Raw genomic sequence first — 20,637 nt, forward strand, 5'->3', positions numbered from 1 at the left:
CATGCTAACGTTACTTTAATGTTAACCTAGCATAGCATTAAGTAGCCATTAGCATGTTGCAGCTCAACAAATGAAGTAGGCAGTTTATTCTGAGATAATACAACGTTAAGTCCACAACCTGTTAAGCGACTGCTGAAGTGAGGAGGATGTATAGGGATGCGGGGGCTGGGGCAGGTTCATATACGACCTGAAACATGACCCTTTTTTCGTTAGGCCAAACTTCACTGGTAAAAAGCTGAAAATTAAAGTTTGGCTCGCTTATTGATGAAAGAACATAACTGGCAGATGATTAACGTCATTAAGAAACCTTCAGGGTCTTATGATAAATTCGGCTTATATATTATCCATCCAGCACAACTTAATTTACCAGAATTCCACATTTTTCACCTTTCAGAAGCTACTGTCGAGTGTTTGCTACATGATTAAAGATAACGGTTGCAGCTGGCAGTTAAGTGGCAAGCGAATCATAAACGCTCGCCTGTGTTTTGTTGGAACATTTATCTTGCACCGTGGGTTCGTTGCTCAATCAATGAGAGATTCAAGTGTTATCGTAGCGATGAATATATTTGTCCATAACCGAGGTGGCTTTATATTGATACATTTCGGATGACGTTTGGCATGCTGTCTGCCTCTTGACGCTGCTGCCTTCAGGTGATTTTGTAAATGTCGGAATTTTGCAAATCGCATGTCATGGCCAACCAATTAAACTGTAATGCTGAGCATGTAGGCAAAAACATTAAACTATGCTATGTAAACTTTGTTCGATACCTTAATGCAGTCATGTATAACACGACTGACGAGGATCCTTTTGTGTCAGCAGAAAGATTTTTTGCATGAAAGAAAGCACTCCTAATTATAACTTTTATTAACAATTGACAAGACTTTATGTGATCTCATGGCATTCTCACCTCCGTCCTCACCTTCTCAACATAAAAGAGATGAAGTGCAACTTTGTGTAACATTACACCTGCAGAAAAATTGTATACACTCAAAAAAAAAACAAACAAACTTTTTTTTGCTGACCTTTATAAAGGGCTGCTTTAAAGTGAAAAATGAAAGCCCCGTGCTTGGGCGTGCATACACAGCATATACAAATTCTTTATTGTGAATGCAGCCATAACAAACAGCTACTTTCTGAGATGTGTGAAATCTCTTTGGATGTAATCTCAAAAGTTCCCATAGAATTTGAAGGCACCGTCATACCTAGCTATACTCAAATGCAAAGTAGTCAAGTATAATAGCCCTGTAAATATAAGAAGATGAACCTTTGCAATTCATGCAAGTCAAGAGTTTATAGTTGTGGTCCTTTTATGCATCATTACGATTGTAAAAAAGTTTGTAAAATTGTCTGTACAACACAAAAATGATGAGCCTTGCAGATAATTTATTTATTTAGCAGCCCTGCCTGCAAATTCAAATCTTGTGAGTCATAGAAAGCATGAGTCAGTGGCTGCTGCCGGCCGGGTTTTTTTGTGTAACTATGTTTAACCATTTCACTACACACACACACACACACACACGGACACATAAAGCGACAGTGACCCAGTGGTCTCTGGCACATTTTGAAGGTATATGTGTTTTGCCTTTGGCCAAAGATTCTCTGTCCCTCAAATGCTATAAAAAGATCAAAAGACTGTTTTTCATTAGAATGAAGATTATATGCTTTATGCTCCAGTAGAACTGTTATTAACCCTTTGAAATCTGAGCAAATTGACCTGATTTCTTTCAAAAGATTCAGAATTAGGCAATGACCAACTTCTCAAGAAATGGCCCAAAAATGTGCAAGAAATAAATAAAAAGTTACAAAAAAATGACCTCAGAAGAAGCAACAAAAAATAAAATAAAAAACAAAAACTTCAAGAACATTACCTCTGCAAAAAACAGAGAGAGAAAAATACTTTGAAAGTGTTTTCTGTAACATAATTATAAACAAATAATTATAAGACTGGTAATAAGATGAATCTAGGGTTCTGGACATTTTTCCATATTTTTGATTTAATCTAATAACTCCATCTTATTTTCATGTAATTTTTTGGCACCTTTTACTATTTTATTTTTGCAATTTACAGGACATTTCTTGCAAAGGTGCTCAACCCCTTTTTTTCCCAGTGTTTTCAAAAGAAAGCAAACCAATTTTGTCAGGTTTTAGATGTCTAAATACATGTAAAAGGGGTCTGAACACAGCACAAGAAAACAGATGTGGATCAGGTGTTAAAGGGTTACATTTGTAGAAACTACCAGCAACTCGTCTCCTTGTTAAAAAGAAAACAAAGCTGTCTGTAGCCTTTCCATCTTTGTGTTTTTAAATTTGCTATTTATTCCTCTCTAGCTGTCAGAAGATGTTCTCCAGAGGATGAAAGGAGTCGCCAACATTGCTCCAGAACGCACGGCCTCATCTACCTCAAGCCCTCAGAAAGACACAGGTATCATGCACCTTACAGTGTTTGCCCCACCACAAGTTTTTTTTTTCTGAGAAACTAAACTAAAGTAAAGCAAAAGTTGCTGACTGTCCAGGTTAGTGTGCTGTTTAGATGTTGCACAGAGCACACAGGCACTGTACATGTCGACACAGTCTGTGTCCTGAAAAGGAGACTAAAAAAATGTGTCTGGTAGATCTAAAATTCCATATTTATGTATGTGAGCTTTGTCCAGTCTGATTAAATAACCCAGATGATGTCATCAGGATTGTCTCAGCTTTGAGACTGCAAATGTCACAAACTAGGAGCATGAGAGGCGAGTGTGATTACTACTGTAGGCAGGGAATGTTTAACATGGTAAATGGACCTGCACTTGTATAGTGACTTTCTAGTCTTACAATCAGTCAAAACACTTTTTTAACACTGGTGTCTGAGGCTACCCTACAAGGTGCCACCTGCTACTCATTTTTTGTTAGACATTCACACACGAATGGAACAGCCATCAGGGGCAATTTGGGGTTCAGTGTCTTCTTCAAGCATACTTTGACATGCGGACTGGAGGAGCTAAGGACCAAACAGCTGATTCTCCAATAAGTGGACGACCTGCACTATCTCCTGAGCCACAGCCGCCCCAAAAAAACATGCCATCTAGTTGCACTACGGAAATGTAGAATTCATTATTTTTGCAGCTTAGATACTGACTGATAGTTCGGTTATGAATATTTCACTTTTAAGTTCCCAACATTTAAAAAGAAATGCAAAACTAAATTGCTGGAGTTGCCTCAAAACCTTATCAGTACTAAAAATAATCAATAACTAGAGACTGTCTTGCAATGGGATCACTCCACCTGAGTGGGGGAGGACTAAAGGCTCCTTTCCTACTTTCGTCTGCTCTTGCTTGGACCACAACCATCTCTGAACTTGGCCTTCACTGTGATTTTAACTAAAACACCTGTGAAATTCTGTGATTGCATCTTGCACAGTTGTGGCATGCAACGACAAAATCTGTCACATGTGCATACAGACTCACATGGTGGAAACAATACCAGCCGCTGTGACATGGTGCCAGCTGGTAATGATAGTAATCAGTAGATTTTAAACAGTCAACTTAATAAGATGTATTGATTTTGGTGTTTATTGTTTATTGTCATATGCACAACCCCAGAGAAGAAGTCACTGGCAATGAAAATCTGAGATCTCAGGCTTTCTTCAACCTAGGGATTATAACAATTAATCGACCATCGATTAATCTGTTATTAAGAATTTAATCGAACATGTGAAATTTAATTGATTAATTGATAGGCAATGCAGTGCTGTCTTAGTATATGCAAAATGTTGCTGTGAGCTTTGATTGAGGAGAAAATGCATTTGATTTTGTTTGAACTAAGCAAAGTCTTTCTGTTTTTTTGAAAAATTATTAATCAATCAATCAATCGTTAATTTTACCAATAATCGATTCAGGAAAGTGCTTACAATTTGCAACTCTACTTCAACCACATTGTGATTAAATGTAGGTCTGTCACGATAATTACATTATTGACTTATTGTACGATATATGGACATGACCTCTGTCATGTATTACATATGTCGTGTGTACATGCATGTTTGTTTACATCAGAGTGTCACCAACAATGCCAGAATAAACAGCAGTTTTTTCTGTTTTCTGTTCGGTTTTCCTGACAAATGTAAGACTTGGGCACAGAGATTGTCCCCTCTACTGTGCCTACTTGTACAAGTCCAAAAAAAAGAAAAGAAAAGAACACGACTTTAAAGATGGCACAGTGTGGCTTACTGGTAGCCTGCAGCTGTACATTTAGATTTGGAGAGGCACAGTCCTGATAGTCGTCAGCTTGCCAAGCCCTGGCAATGAGCCAAAAAGTCAGTAGTTTGCAGTTTTACCCTCCAACAACTTTATCCTCCACTCTGTAAATCCTTAAGCAAACCGCCCGGCTCCCAATATGTCCATCCCCGTTAGTTGACTGCAATGAATCAGTGGGATTATGGAGTTAACTGCGTTGTTCCTGGAGCTTCAACAAACTTGTCTATTAAGCAAGAAGGTTTTGTAGTTGTTAGCCAAATTCTGTAGTAAATGTCAAACTGAGTAATTTTGGACATTTTGGGTTTCCCTGAGATTCCAGAGTTAATTTGAGGATGAGATGGCTCTCATCTCCAAAGCCCTCTTGTATTTGCATTAAAGCAAAATGTCAATCTCATACTGAGCTTATCAGTCACTGACACACTCTCCTGTCAGGCTCTTGAGGTGATCAGGAACATTCTGTCTTGTTGTTAACATCTCTCAGACTGACAGACATATTTTAGCAGCTTGACAGATAATTTGTTTACTGATCTCTTATGCAGTTAAGACATTAAGAGGTGCTTTTCACTCATTTTCACTTATCAAGAATTTATACATACAAGCTATCAGAAACAAAACACCTAAAAGCAGCCCGCAGGCCAAATCTTGCCCCAGATTGGGAGCCGGCTGGTCCAACACACATTTTCTACTTAAAAAATAAATAAATAAATAAATAAGTGATTCACACTGGGAAGTGTTTATGGACTTTTAGCAAAATTAAGTGCTAAGGGTGTAAAACAGCAAAATAGAGCTTGTTTATCTAAAAAGTGCCTGTGGAAAATGCCCCCCACCCCCATACAGAGGTCCTAGCTAAGCCCCTCATATCCTAAAAATAATTCCTAGAAATGTCCTAAAATCTAACACATGTCCTGAAATCTGAGAAATGTCCATCCAAAATATGTCCAAAAATCTGAGAAATGTCCTCAAATTTTTGAAAAATGTCTTAAAATCCCAGAAACATCCTAAAATCCTGGGAATGTCCCAAAATCTAAGAAATGTCCTAAAATCTGAGAAATGTCCTAAAATCCTAGAAACATCCTGAAATCCTGGAAACCTACTAAAATCCTGGAAATGTCCCAAAATCTGAGCAACATCCTAAAATCCTAGAAACATCCTACAATCCTAGAGACATGTATAGAGCTGCTGTGACTGGCCCCTGGCCTCCTGTCATTTTGCAAAAGTGGCCCCCAAGCAAAACAAGTTGAGTATCCCTGCCTTTAAATGCTGACTAACCCGAGCAGGCACACTTTACCACAGTTCATATTAATTTGCCTTTTAATACAGTTTTTACCTCTGATATCCTCTCTGTCTTTGACCAGGTGCCTCACGCAGCACCAGCTCAAGTCCTCGACCCCAGCAGCCCCGGGCCCAACCCAATACGCAGTCCAGCACTAAACCAACCTCTTTCGCTAAGGAGGAACAGAGAAGGTGGGTGAAAGAAAATGTGGGTTTATAATACAGTTTCTGAGTTGAAGACATGAAGTCTGATTTATGCCTGGGGATGATAAAAGCGACTTCCGATAAAGATGTACAAAAATAACACCATCACGCTGCATGTGTTACTTAAAATTCATTCTATTTACAGTGACTTTATCCTCTAAAATCATAAAAAAACTCTATCTTGGTTTTGTTTACTTTGCCCAAAATAGGCTCAGCCGAGAAACTCAATTGCGACAGGGTAAAAAATCCCAACGCAACACTGAGACCATTTCAGACGTATGAGTTGGCTCATACTTCCCTGACATGGCAGAACTTTCTCCAAAACTCCGTGACCAGCAAGTATTCCAGAGCTTTTAAGTTGTAGGTATTATGCATATATATATATATTTGTTGAGCACAGCTTTCACTTACAGACGGCTCCTCTCAGCCATCCATGTGATCTGAGCAGATCGACAGCCAGCAAGCGACAAACTGCTGCTGAGGAAAAAAAGGGAACTCATGCTGTCACAAAGCTCCTCTTGCTGCACTGTGTTCATGAACCTGCAAAAACATCCAAATTTAGAGAGAGAGATGATACAAAAGGACATACAGGCATTTAAAAGATGCCAAAAAACAAAGTCACATTAAAAAAGACAAAAAAACAAATCAGGTAAGGTCTAAGTCAGATTATCTGTAGGATCATTGATGTGTCAAAGCAGCACTCAACCCAAAAGTCTATCTTGAATGGCAATGACAAAGTAAAGTTGCCCACAGTGTCAAATTTGATCACCTGTGTATCATTGTTGAAGATCAAACTGTATGCTAACAGATTCAAGCCTTCTTTAAATTACTGTTTCCACAATCACCCTCTGTATTGTGCTCATTAAAAAGAGAATAAATATTGTTTCTGAAGGGCAAAACTTTGATACATCATACATCTGACTGGTCTTGTAAATTTGGTATATGCTGCCCCCTTGTGGAGACATTTGTTTAAAGCAAGTTTGACTGTACTCAAAGGAGTTTTGGAAAGCAGAAACTGATGATGGCATGCAACAAGTATAACCATGACTATGTGTGTGTTTATCTGCATGCGTATTTATGGTATTTGTGTTTCAGGTTTGAACGGCAGCAGACAGTACTGAAGGAGGAACTGGCCAAGGTGGCACAGAGAGAGAGGGAGGCAGCGAGGGAGCAGATGACTAAAGCCATGATCCAGGAAAGACATCAAAAACGACAAGAAGCCCAGAACGCCAAAAAACTGGTACACACACACACACGCACACACACACAAAAGTCACATGCCCCTTTAACACCAACCTTGTAACTCTAGATGTCAGCAAGATAGGAGATCAGTTTGAAAGGAGACCTTTGTTGGTAAGCCATACATAATTGCCTTAGGTTATAATCAGGGTTGACTGAGGTCACACTCAGCTCTGCGTGATGTCACTGTTGTGTTTTAACCCTTGACTGTTTTTTTCCTACCACAATTGTATGACAAAAAAGCAAACTAATTAACCCTTTGAAACCTTTGAAACTTAACAAGACATGGCCAGCAAATAAGCAGAAAAAAACTGTCAAATAAGCAAAAACAAATGTTAAAAAAAAGAAAAAGAAAATAAATTGTACTGAAAATTTAAAAAATGTGTATTTATTGTATATATTTTTATTTAACATAATGTTAAATATGACATCATGATACATATAAATGTTGTTTTCAGGACATTTTACCCTTCTGTTTTGGATAATTTTCTAATAATCTTCCCTTCTTTTTTAAATCTATTTTTAGGTAATTTTCTTGTCTCGTTTTACTAATTTCTTGTACTGATATACTAATTTGTGGAACATTTCTTGGTCATGTTTTTTTTCCCCAAATGTTATTATATTGAAAGAAATCAAACCAATTTGGCCAGGTTTCAAAGGCTCAAATAGCATGTCAAAGGCAATTGAACACAGCACAAGAAAACTGATGTTGACTAACAGGGCATGGATTTGATAAACAACTATTCAGCTGTGGCAAAAGCAGACAAACTGGCATAGCTTTTCAAGAATATTCAGCTAAGCAGCCCAGCTGTTCTTTTTTCCAGCATCACATCTCATTCATATGCTGGAGCTGGCCAGCATAACTACCTTTGCTAGTTATGGTTATTTTTAACAGACTAGTTATTTCATTATTGTCGTTATTATGTTCAACATAAAAATGCTAACTATTCACTGTACACAAAAAGGATGTTTTTGACATGTTTGGACATGTCTGACATTGGTGGTCAGGCAGGAACCACACAAATCTGCAAGCACGTGTTATTATTTGCTGTGGAAATCTGTTTGAAATAGAGAGCGACCAGTCACATTTGCCAAACAGCCTCAGATGAGTCAGACATATTGATGCTGAACCATCACAGCTTATCTCTGCACACTATAGTCTGTTAGCATTTGTCCGTCGTTCAGCAGCAAGTCACGTTTTGTTGCTCTGATTGTTTGTAAGTCTTTCTAAATGCCTCTGGAGGTATTTTGGTCTATTGCTGTTGATAAAGCCTCTCGGGAATCAAAAATGAATTGAGTGACTCACATTTGAGTTGGTGCCTGGGGGTGTCAGGCTAGAATTAGTGAACCCTAAAGATAAAGCCATGGCATCTTGCAACCCCTCGTCACATGTGTCAAATTTCACTCTGAGGTGGTCTCTTTAACCAAAGAGAGATTTTTCCATCTCAGATTTTTTCTTATGAGTAAAGTCACTGAGTTATGACTTCACTTGCCTACTCTATATGTCACTTTATATACTTAGCTTATGGTTGTCCATATTGATTATCTCATTTCACATTCACTACATTCCTGTTTAAATTCAGTTAATTCTTTTCCAATTCACCACAAATTATTATTACTTCATTTCACATTCTATATACTTTATGTTTATTTTTGAGGCTTTTTTAATACATATTTTAAGAGGCATTGTTTGAGGGACCCTGAGATTTCAGTTTTCATTTCAATGACTGCGTCTCTCATATTGCTGTGCCTTTGAAATCAATAGCTTGAACAACTTTATCAGTAAAAGCCCTGAGAAATCTATCTCTGCTGCTTCTGAAATCTCTTTACTCATGGCCCCTGAGATTTATTTTGGAACCCTGCAGGGGGACCTAATCCCTGTGTTGGGAACTATTTCTCAGATTTTATTAGAATAACTTGTGGTAACAAACAGTTTGCCAATAATCTGAATAAAAAAGGCAACGATAAGAGGAACATATAAAAATAGTGATCATGTTTGGCGACCCCTTTAGAAATGAATGTTTGGGAAACCCTGGACTTAAATTGAAATGGTGGATGATATAAAACTGTAAAATCCATCAATGACCTGTTGGTGGAGCTGCTGTAGCATAATGACATCATACCTTTTGAGTTTTGTTCAGCAGTCATTCTAGCACTTTTGAGTGACGACTTTCCACGCCGCGAGTTCAGTGATAAAGATGTGTTAAAGCGGATTCATTGGAGTGTCTCTCAGCAGCAGGAGATACGTTTGTGTAGAGTGGAGTTATGATTCAGTCCGGTGAGGTTTTCTCTGGTTTAATCACGTTGGAGCATTTTGCACAGACATAAATTGGGTCTTGGGATTGCATTTGTAATTTCCATGGTGATACTCCTCCCGCCTCCTCCTCCGTCTTGTCGTCTTTCTCCTTCCACCTATTACATCCCTGTTCTCTTTTGATCTCTCCCTCTCTTTACCATTTTCCCTCCCCTTCTATCCCTCGCTCTCCGCCTGTCCTCTCTCCCACCCCAACCTTCTATCTCCCTCTGTCTTTCTCTCTTTTCTCTCCTTGCTCATTACTCTCTCCTTCCTGCCCTGGAGACAGTATTATCAGTGCAGTGCAAGCGGTAAATTGCACCCTGAGAGTTTCCTGCAGCTGGAGATAGCGGTGGGTTTGGAGGTACAGTGGTGGGAAGGGGGAAGCTTGTTTTACACACCAGCCGGTGCCTCTGTCACGTGACTCTTCCTCTCCCCTGCCTCCTATCGTCTCCCACCTGCCTTTCCCCGTGCTGAGACATGCTGTAGTGGCTGTCTTATCTCCACTCCAACACACTCCCACCGCTAATAGAAAGCCGCTGGGGGGACGCCGTGAGCAGAATGACCGGTTGAGCAGGACCGGACCTCCTGATGCTGAGGGCTCCTTGTAATTACTGTTTCTTGTGCTATGAATACATATACGCACATACACATCGAGTGCGGGCAGATTTGCTCACATTCTTTGCTCAAATGAGATTTTTAAAAAATTTTTTATCCCTGTTGTGGAATCAGAGGGCATGATCACCCATCTTCCACCGCTCTTTGTCCTGTGTAAGCCCTCCCAGTAAAGAAAGCTGCTTTTCTTAACTGTTGAGGATGTGAAGTTTTTACAGCTCAGTGATACTAACACAGCCAGGGTTATGGCCAGTGAATGCAATACATTTCTACAAACTCTGGGAACGGAGACCCGCTTTTTAATTGGAGGACCTGTCTAAGTCAGCCCTGGCTAAAGAAAAAAAATCAACTGTGGGCTCGAGTGAGAGCAGGAGAAGTGTTGTTTAGAGTGGATTTTTGGCCCAGAAGCAGAACTTGGATGAAGGTTTGCAAAAGTTCACAAGCAGTTATGTTTCAGAAGCGAGTAAGGTGAGAGTTTGGAGAGTTGAGCTGGAGTTTGCGGTGGAGTGGGGCAGGCTGAGGGAGCAGGGCCGTTGGCTGGAAAGCAGCGCCTCACCAGGCGGAGAACATAGGACGAGAAGGACTTGAGGGGCAAGTTAGATACAAAGTTACTAGGGATTCACATTTCTTTTTGCCGATATACACATATATATAAAATAACCTATTTGGCCAATAACTGATGCTAATATCGATACATCCACCTTTTCCCCGACCTAATTTTAGTGATCATCAAGTCTGTTCTGTAGTGGAATTACCATCATATTATGCATACTGTGGCCTACCAGCAGATGGAGACATAAAATACAATGATTGAATATTCTGTCGTCGTGCAAAATAAGAAAAATAAAAATACATCAACTGGACTTTTAAGCAACATTCTTCAGGGGGCCAGTTGAGTTAAGGGCCTGGGGACCGGGCATTTCCCTCAGCTATTAGTTTCATTATGTATGTACAACACATTATTAATAATCTAATGGTAATAGTAATAGTAATAATTACATTGATGATGACAAACATTTGTAAAACAAACAAACAAACAAACAAATAAGATAAGAGGAAAAGGCCATGATGAACACAAAAAAACAAACAAACAATAACAATCATATTCGAAATAGTAAAATATTCCTTTAGAGAATATTAAAGTTTTGATTTTTTTGTATTGCAGCATTACAATTTACGTTCACTATTTATTATATATTATATATTTTTTACAGCCTGTACTTCCAACTTTTCTTGTCCTCGTCTCTGTAAATAGCCTGCCAGTTAGTCAGAGTTTCCCTTCATTTATTTTTAACGTGACTTTTGTTGTCAGACGAGTCGTTCATGGCTTTCCAGTTGCTTTGAGGAGTGCAGAATTTTATTTATTTATTTTTTTCCACAGGATCTGGTTAGTGCAAATGACCTATTATTTTCACATTTTAAATTAGACATATGGAGTAGATTCACTGTCACAATGTGACAGTAATGTTACTTTGTTTTATTTTTTTCCGCCGAATGTGTTCCTCACTCATGATTCCTTAGAGTACTGTCTGAAATTTTAAAATCTGATGATAATTTCTGTTTTTCAAGTTTCTATCTAAGATGAATTGTGTAAAATTCTGCCTTTTTTTTTTTAAGAAAACATTGCTTTCAAACCTGCTGGTGGGTTGTGGGCTTAAGGGACAATCAGGCCAAGTACACAGGAGCATTCTGCTGGTTTATTGTAGTAAAATGTGGCATGTTTGTTTTCCTCTTCCGGTTTCAGATTTTGTTTATTTATATACAGACCTGATCAGCAGACCTCCAGTTGAATAGGCCTGACCAGCAACATCATAGTGCATCCACATACAGTACCTGCACCTGTGCCTGTACCTGCCAGCATGGCTAATGGTATCTCAACAGTTTGTGGGCTGCCTACATTTGACATGTAGCCCTTTTTAATTTTATACCTTGAGAGGGAAAGGTTTTAAAAGATGATGGTATTACAGTATTGCCCGGCGGAAATAAAGGATGAGGAGTGAACATTTGAGAAGATGAGAAGTATGAGGTGACGGCTGATTGAGCATTTACAAAATAATTGGGAGCAAGAGGGATGTGAGGATGAAAAAAAAAGTGACTGAACATTTTGTGAAGAGGTTTGCGCGAAGAATGAAGAGCAGCCGAGAACGAGAGGGAATGAAAGAAAATGACATGCATTTCCTGTAGGATTGAGCTGAAAAGTGAGTGAGCTGGAGGGTGAAAAAAAAAAGAAGTGTTTACAAGTGTTTTCACATTTCCTGGAGGATCATGAAGCGATCATGAATGTTTCTTAAATGCTCTAAAGGGATGCTTCATCGATTTTCAAACAGCTTTGTATCAAAACAGTGTGGGATCTCACCAGTGTTCAGATATCCCTCCTCCCCTCCTCGTCAAAGGTCCTTTGGAGGAGATTCGCTGGCTCTTGGGGCTGTTGCTCGGACTACAGGCTGTACTTTTCGTATTGCCCACCCCTCGCTCTGTCTCTCAAACTCAGACCAAAATCATATCAAATGGTAGAACTAAGCGGTGCTGATTGAATATAAATCAGTATTACATTACTGCACTGCCTATTTCTCGCCTAAAATGTTTTCAGACATTTTTTTAATGGCAAATTTTGCCATAATGGTGAGAGTTTGTGGACAGGAAGTAGGCGCCACACTGCTTCCTGCACAGTGAGTTCTGTGGCCGTAAAAATGGACATCAATTAATAAAACTGAGCAGTGTTGATCAAATATGAACCAAGAGTCTGTGACCGAGCTGCATTTTTTCTCGCTTCAAATGTTTTCAGAAACATGTTTTTTAGCTTACTCTTTCATCCTTTAAAACCTGAGCAAATTCTTCCTCCAAAAAAAAGCAACTCAACAGGAAATGGCTAAAAAGTTAGCGGAAACTAGAAACATTACAAGAAAATTACCTGAAAATGTTTTTAAAAAACAAGCAAATAGACAAAATTGCTGTTAAAGTGCTAAAAAATAAAATCTGTTACATACATAATAAGAAGAATTATACATTTATTTTTCTGGACATTTTGCCCTGTGTTTTTTTAATCAAATTTAATTTGCAGATAGTTTTCATTTCAGTTTCTTTTTTTTTTAATTTGTGTGACATTTCTTTCCAAGTTGCCCATTGCCTTTTTACCACGTTTTCAAAAGAAATCAAACCAATTTCCTTAGATCCCAGAGGTTTAAAAGCTTGTGAAAGGCGTCAGTAAAACTGATGTCGATCCAGGTTCTAAAGGGTTAACTGTAATACGTGATGAGGCTGGCCACCATTGTTTCACAAGGATAAGTCTACATTACGTCACCCATCAGTGGCTGCAAAGAATTCTGGTAGCAACAGGTGAGGTGAGGGTAGTGGGAGATGCGGGGGGAGCTTTTAGAATAGTTGCATGGTAAAGAAGCACTGTACAGTAAAGAGCATACAACTCGGTACAGAGTTTGGCCTTGAGCGTGGAACAAAGGTGTGAGGAGAAACGGTGTTACAGGTGACTAAGTGCTTCCTGCCCTGTGCACGTGGGCACAGCACTGAGTCACAAGTCATAAAGCCCCACACGATGATGTGCGGCATCTGCTACTTAGTTGCGTCCTTCTTTTATTCGCCTTTCACTCCCACACTCATTTCGTCCTGTCTTTTGTCCTCTTCTCAGTGAACTGTGTGATCCGGCCATTCCTTTTCTTTTTTTTTTTTTCATCTTTCAGCCAAGGCCCTCACCCACTGTGCTGCGCTATGTGAATAGTCTTTGTTAATAGCAAATCTTCCGCAGATTAATTTCAGAATGAGAGCGAGGGAACGGGAGAATGGAAAGAAAGGAAGCAAGTCGAACTAAAGGGCTAAAGGGGATTTTCTCTTTCTATAATGTGTTAATGGCCTTTTGGTGCCCGTTGAAAGCAAAAAAAAAAAAAAAAAAAAGGTTATAAGCCACATTAGCATCTGGTAAATTTCTCTCTCTCTCTGTCTGTTCTTGCAGAACAATTAGGAAGCCTATTTTGTTAGCTGCCCTTTAACTTCCACAGATGGAGCTTTGGCGAATACAAAATGCCATCCACACTTTTCTCATTCTTTAAAAACATCTGTAAAGTGCAGGTGAATCAGTTGCATCTTCTGGTTACATAATGTGACAGGAAGAAATGTAAGCTGGTTCAAGTTGCTACATAATAGCATTTTTCACATTACTCAGATAGTACAAGTTTTTGTTTGCAGATTAATGAAACACTTCGCAAGATAATTGGTGCAATGTAGTGTCACCGTCCTGCACCCAACACACAACTACGGTGCAGGAAAATCTTTTGTGCCTCGCAGATCAGAATTAATGAGGTAATGTTACAAATTAGATTGAATCTGCAGAGTTTTTTTTGGAAAATGAAATACACAAAACCTATTTATCCTTAAGATTTTTAAATGGAGATTCATGAACTGAATATTTCTAGATAGCCCTCATTATTTGATCTGTGTACATGATGAAGTTTTTGAGATATGCTCTTTTTTATAAGCAGAGTGCAAAGGGGTTATGATAGCTTTATAATTCATTGATATTTATGTTTATTGACGTACAGCATTTAGCAGTTGCCTGGCTGTTCACAGCAGGAGCACATTTCTCTTTGCTGGTCAGCAGCAAATCTCCTAATCTTCTTGTTTCCAAATACACGGAGAGCTCTGTTCTTGCTTGTGTGTGTGTGTGTGTGTGTGTGTGTGTGTGTGTGTGTGTGTGTGTGTGTGTGTGTGTGTGTGTGTGTGTGTGTGTGTGTGTGTGTGTGTGTGTGTGTGTGTGTGTGTGTGTTGTCTCTCTCCCTCCCTGTAGACACAACTGACAAGCATTGTGGAAGCACTGGATGCATATTTTATCATTTATCATAATCAGATAATTTCTATTATTTCTTATATATCCTTTGTATTGTTCCTAATAGGTTGTTTAGTGTGTTTTTCTGCCAGATTCTGTCAGAAAAAATAGACCACATGCCCAAAACTATAGCTGCAGATTGTGAGCCTGCTGTAGAGCTCAGGGCTGCGGCATATCTGGTGTGAACGGTCTGTTGCACAACATGGGTGCCGAAAGCAAGCGGTCGGCACTCCATGGAAAATCTGGGCGCTCCGTGGCCAGTCAGCATCCAGTGTGAACCTGACATAAAGCTGAAAACAGGCGACTTGAGCTGCAGGTTAAGGTGATAATTCTCTGTAGTTCCATCTTGACTGTCCAAGCAATCCCTCTTACATAGTGATTTGATACATTATCTTATGAAAAGTGACAAATTCGCAGAAATGCTGAGATGGGATTTTTCTTCAATGCCGGCTATGAAACAGTTGGTTAATATGTGCCTTTTAAATGATATGGGCAGGGCAGACAGAGGAGCTGAGCTTTCTCTTACAGCTACACCCCAGAGGTTAAACCTATAGGTTAGTTTGTCAGGGGAATAAGTTCACCTTAACCATCAATTGCATTCTAAATGCTGAACCTGAACAAAATGCACAATTTAACAGGCTTACAAACTATTGGTACTCTGCTGGATACTGAAATAAGAGTTGTCATGTAAACCATTGGATGTAGTGTGACTTTATAGAACTAAAAGCAAATGATTTGCAAGGAAAAAGGTTTTTTCGTAACCTTTATATATCCATATTTACAGGTCAGTTGGAAATGCTGGATGAACCAGTACCTTCAAGTGACACTAGATGGCAACCAAAGCCTATTCCATGTTTCACTGATTTGCCGCCTCTCTTTTTTTCCCTCTCTTATTCTGCCTGTTGCTTTGTCTCTTAGCCTATAATGCGCTATATAAAGCCAGAGTTCAAGTGTGAAATGCTCTTATTGGAAAGTCACTAACAATTGTTATTGCATAGGTTCCCCATGTTAATCTAATCTACGTAATCTCTCCTCATACAATGACCTTTCATCACTCCAATTCTTTTTATTACTCCAGAACTGGCTGTAGAGTTGCACATTGACAGGGAACATTTTACTGTAATGTTCAAAATACTTGTCTGCAAGGAAGTTATTACAAGCCAAGAGCCACTGGCAGATTGTAAGAATATCAGTCAATATGCAGTGTTCACAGAAGGTATTTGCTTTATTCAAATTCGTAACAGCAGACTTGAGCAAGTTTTTCATTCACTATAGTCAATAGCTGTGTACTTTTGTGCTTGTATGTGGATTTTTGCTGGTTTAGGAACACTCTTTCTGTGAGTCACAAATAGTCAAAAAGAAGTATTAGGTAATCTGTAATTTTAGACTAACTTTCTCTTGTTTAATGTTTCAAACAACATTCTTTCACTTACATTAATTTGGCTCCGGAGGCCACCACAGCTGGAAAGTTGTGCCCAAATGACCATAAAAATAAGAGAAATAAAACTTTGCCATTCTCTTGTGTTGCTTGGCCCACTGTAAAATTTGTGTAAAACACAATAACCCACATATGATGAAAGACTTACTTTATAAATAGAGCACTAGTAGCTTCAATGATCAGTCTGTGTTTACACAAGATGCGTTTTATTTTGAGTAACTAGGTCATGATTTCTGGAAAGAGACATTGCTGTTGAGTTTTTTAAATGTCTTTTTTGGCCCTTTGAGCACCACGAACTTAGTGCCTTGTAGTACCATTAAGCCCCTTTTCCATTGCACAAAAAGTCCGAGAAGCACTCAATAAAAGATCCAAATTATTCTGCACTGAGTTTGAAAGAGAGATAAAGAAATATATAAAAAGAAGTAACCACCATCAAGTTTTTAATGGGTTACATCCATGCTGCTTTCTACTGTTACCTAAGCTTTTCTCCAGCCTGTCAGTGGCATCGAACGTGACAGAAAAAAACACACAGAAAGGCATACTCTTCTGCTGCACAGCCGTGTACACAGCTCTGGTCTACTGGCAATGGGAAAGGAGTCTATATTTTTGGCAGGTTTACCTGTGTTTAAAAAAAACCTGAGCACACATGCTAATTTTGGTGGAAAGGCATATTATATTACAGAGAAGGCAGACATCTCTACATTTGATATATCCAACACTTGGAAACTCACAATAAAAAAATCTATAATATACATAAATAGCACTACAGGTAACAGGACAAATATGTGTTTTTGATTTTGGGGTGAAGTGTCCCTTTAAGAGGCTGAAGATGTGGATTTAAAACATACGGCATTAGTTGTATTGTTTTGAAAGTTTATCAGTTATAGATTTTTCACAACTTGATATGGGCTTTTTTTGTGTACACATCTACTGAACTTATGTCATTGAAGTACTATATATCAAAAAGACTAGCACATAATACCCATCATGTCTCAAGAATACTCCCCTAAACAAAACCACCACGTCTTTTTTTCTTTTTAAAGCAAAGACCGTAGGGCCAAACGTTATGCTAAATTCCCAGTGTTTTATTCCCAGTTGGTATTCTGCGGCGGCAGCACCACTCCAAAGTAAGATAGCGCTGGGATCCCTCTTGTCTGTCTATCTGTTTGTCAAGCAGCCCCTGCTGCAATGAGCCAGATGTTGGCTCTGATTGGACAGACCTGCCTCTCCTGTTTATACCTAAGCCCATGTAATCAGCTGGAGATTCTCCGCTGATGGAGCGACAGTGTTGTCTCTCTCTTACACACTCAGGAAACTCATTCAGACTTTGGTTACGGGTATGAACAAACCAGCTGTGTTCATACACACTTACACACACACACACACACACACACACACACACACATAGGAGAGAAGCAGATGGGGACATGCCTCATTATAGCGGTACATATGAGCTGGTGAATGGCTTGATGTTTTATCATGTACTCCTCTGACTGCTTATTTAGTCAGACATATGGTAACACACTGCTATTATGCCATTTAGATGAGTGAAAAACAGGTTAAATGAGTTTCTTTGCTTTGCTCAGGTTTCGTCTTGAATTTCAATGGGTTTACATCCTCCAAGCATTTTAAAGATTCACACATATGCTTTAATTTTTGGGAGGATACTGTTCAAATGCATTTATTCAGATGGATAGACGCTCAGGCGTATTAACTCGTACACAGTAAATCACAGAGCTTTTCCCAGTGTTTGGGAAGAAATATCAGTAGAGGGGAAGTATAAGAGCGAGGGGGGAAAAGAGGAGATGTAATGAAATAGAGGGGTGAAAAGGAAAGGAGGAGCAGAAAAGAGTGAGAGGAAGGAGGATAGTGGGATAATGAGGGTGCAGAGGAGATGGGGAGATGTCAGGAGTGGCTTTGAAGGAAATGGAAGGAAGGAGGTGAGGGAAGGAGTTAGTGAGGTACAGATAAGCCAGCAGTTGTATCAGTAATTGTAATCTGCAGGAACTGACATGGTTCTGCATGTAAAGCTATTAGGCTGAATGTGTGCTCAAAAGCCGGTTTCCCTCACCGCACATTCAGATAGTGAGGTTAGACGTGCCAAGTAAGCAGACATAAAGACGAGGTTCTACCACTACTTAAAAAAAAAATCAGACAGACTGAGAAAAGAAGGGACATCAGGGTAGATGTTGTTTCTTTGCATTCATTAGCAATAATGTTGCTGCAAAAGCAGTTTTTCTCTGGCACACTTACAGTTGACAGAAAGTCACATTTTTATGTAAGAGATGACTACGCTGCTGCGCCTAGTGTCAGTTTTTTTGTGTGCCTGCTTCGAGCATTTCAAGTTTAAAGTCTCTGAACTTTACAGAGTGATGCTGGTGTTGTCACTGCATCTCCATCAGTGACCGTCTATCCCAAACTGTGTATGTCAGTCAGAAACGATAGTGACCAAGCTAATGTTAATGTCAAGATATTGTCAAAGAAACCAATCCCACACTTAGTGTGTCATTTAAAAAAATGGCTGGGGATGCTTTTTGATAAAGTGCTGAGTTAAAGTGCTCCCTAGTGCCCTGCCACTGCCTTGAAGAAAAAAAAAAACACAATGTAGTCACAAGCCGTCAGGGGTAATTCTGTGTTTCCTGCTTAGTATCGTTTTCAAAGATATAGTTGGTAATAGGGATGCCAGCGTAAAACCGTTTATCACAATGCAATTTTGTGTTGCACATAACATGTTATTTATTATTATTATTATTATTATTCTTTAATCAGTAATGATACAGGTATCATATGAAACTGAAGACCCGACGAATCCAGTGGTACTAATCCTGCTAGCTTCTCAATCAGAGGGCTAAATAACACTCCAAAGTTAGGCTAAATTTTGGCAATTGAAAACCCGCATGGTCATTTTTCAAGCTATTTAAATGAAAATGGTTTCTGTGGGTACCCATTAGTCTGTCCTTACAGACACAGATATGCCCACTTTATGTTAGTCCGACGCAGTTTTTTGCTGTCACTTTATTCATAATCAAGACAATCTGATTAGAATTGCCTGACCTTGTCAATATAAATGTCAAAACTGTTTTGAAATGCAAAATAACGGAATTGAAAAGATGCCATTGAAAAAAGCAATTAACTAAATTCTGATTAATCGCGATTTAAACAATTAGTCGTTTGACAGCCCTAGTTGGTAACTTTAATAAAAAATATTTTTTGTTATATATTTGCTGAAACAGTCACCACATCTACACAGTATTACATGAGATAGACAATCTGTGAAAAAAATCAGGTTCTTCCTCTTTGTAGGACTGCTAATGGGATTCGCTTGAATCTTCTGCAGGTGAACGAAAACAACTAATCATAGCTGAGGAGTCTCTACTGCAGCTGTCAATCATGTCAATCACAGCTTGTGAACTGCCGTCAAACTGTCAAACTAGGCAGCGCTGATCAAATATGAATCAAGACTGTCACTGCATTGCCATTTCTTGCCTTAAATGTTTTCAGAAACATATTATGTAACTGTTTAGCTCTAAAATGAGAAAGTTTGCTCAGGCTGGTGGGACTGTTTCCAACATGGCAGCTTGCTCACAAACTTTGAATGAACCGTTACTGATCATTTTATTTAGATAATTTTCTGTGTAACAAACAAATTTGAGTGTACTGAATTCGGCCACAACCACTTAAACTGTACTTATGTGATACAGCCTAGTAAATTGAAAGGGTGTCACTGCACTGGGATGCACAGTTGATTTATGCCAAATTAATATTCTCAATAGTTTCCTGCTAACTTTAAGTGGAAGGACTTTTTTCCAAATATTTGATTCTCACCGACAGTAATAATTACCTGACTCTCCAATGCAACTTTACCCCAAACTAACACCAGACTTGCCCGATCATGTCGTGACAGCCATAGGCAGACTAGAAGACGGTAAGGCTGAAATGCAGCGAGGTAGATTTGCAGCTGGGTTTAGAGATAGAATTTATCTTTATGTGTCGTTCTTACCTGCAGTGATCCAGGTGAACATTGCAGATAGCTGCCTTACCTAAGAAAACATTCACTTTCAAATTGAAAAGTTTATTCTCATTGAGATCAAAGACCGGTTCAACATTTCAGCACTACATCCTCTGGCTAAAAGCCATGTTGCTACAAGTGAGATAGCATCTTATTTTTGGACAACATCAAATCGTCATGAATCATGCATAAGTAAAAAATATCAAAACCTGTCAGATTATAAATTGCAAAATGAAAAGACCTTTTCCCCAGAAAAGACAGGCAATAGGAAAAGGCAGATGTAAATAATCAAATTAATAATGGCTACAATTTCAGGGTACAGCTATTGTTCATGCTGGCTCACAGCCATGCTGCCTTGTCTTACTGTGACACTTCAATAGAACAGAACCATTGTTAATGTTTTTAGAAACACCTGTGTTTTTCCACCATGACAAGTCAAAATGTCTGCAGAGAAAAAGGCCGATCAGAATCAAGGCTGGATGTCTAAACTTTTTGTT

General features: G+C 39.0%; 1 protein-coding gene across 2 annotated transcripts in view; it reads left to right on the plus strand.

Moving 5' to 3' along the window:
* The window catches only part of chchd6a (coiled-coil-helix-coiled-coil-helix domain containing 6a), an 89,240-nt gene that overhangs the window by 204 nt on the left and 68,399 nt on the right, over positions 1-20,637 (plus strand). For both annotated transcript variants that reach the window (XM_042491456.1, XM_042491457.1), the window contains exons 2-4: positions 2,330-2,423; positions 5,592-5,700; positions 6,808-6,952. In XM_042491456.1, coding sequence (XP_042347390.1) covers positions 2,330-2,423; positions 5,592-5,700; positions 6,808-6,952 — 348 coding nt within the window. The remainder of the gene's footprint in view (positions 1-2,329; positions 2,424-5,591; positions 5,701-6,807; positions 6,953-20,637) is intronic.

This window comes from Plectropomus leopardus, chromosome 8 (assembly GCF_008729295.1).
Source record: "Plectropomus leopardus isolate mb chromosome 8, YSFRI_Pleo_2.0, whole genome shotgun sequence".
NCBI classification, from domain to species: Eukaryota; Metazoa; Chordata; class Actinopteri; order Perciformes; family Serranidae; genus Plectropomus; species Plectropomus leopardus.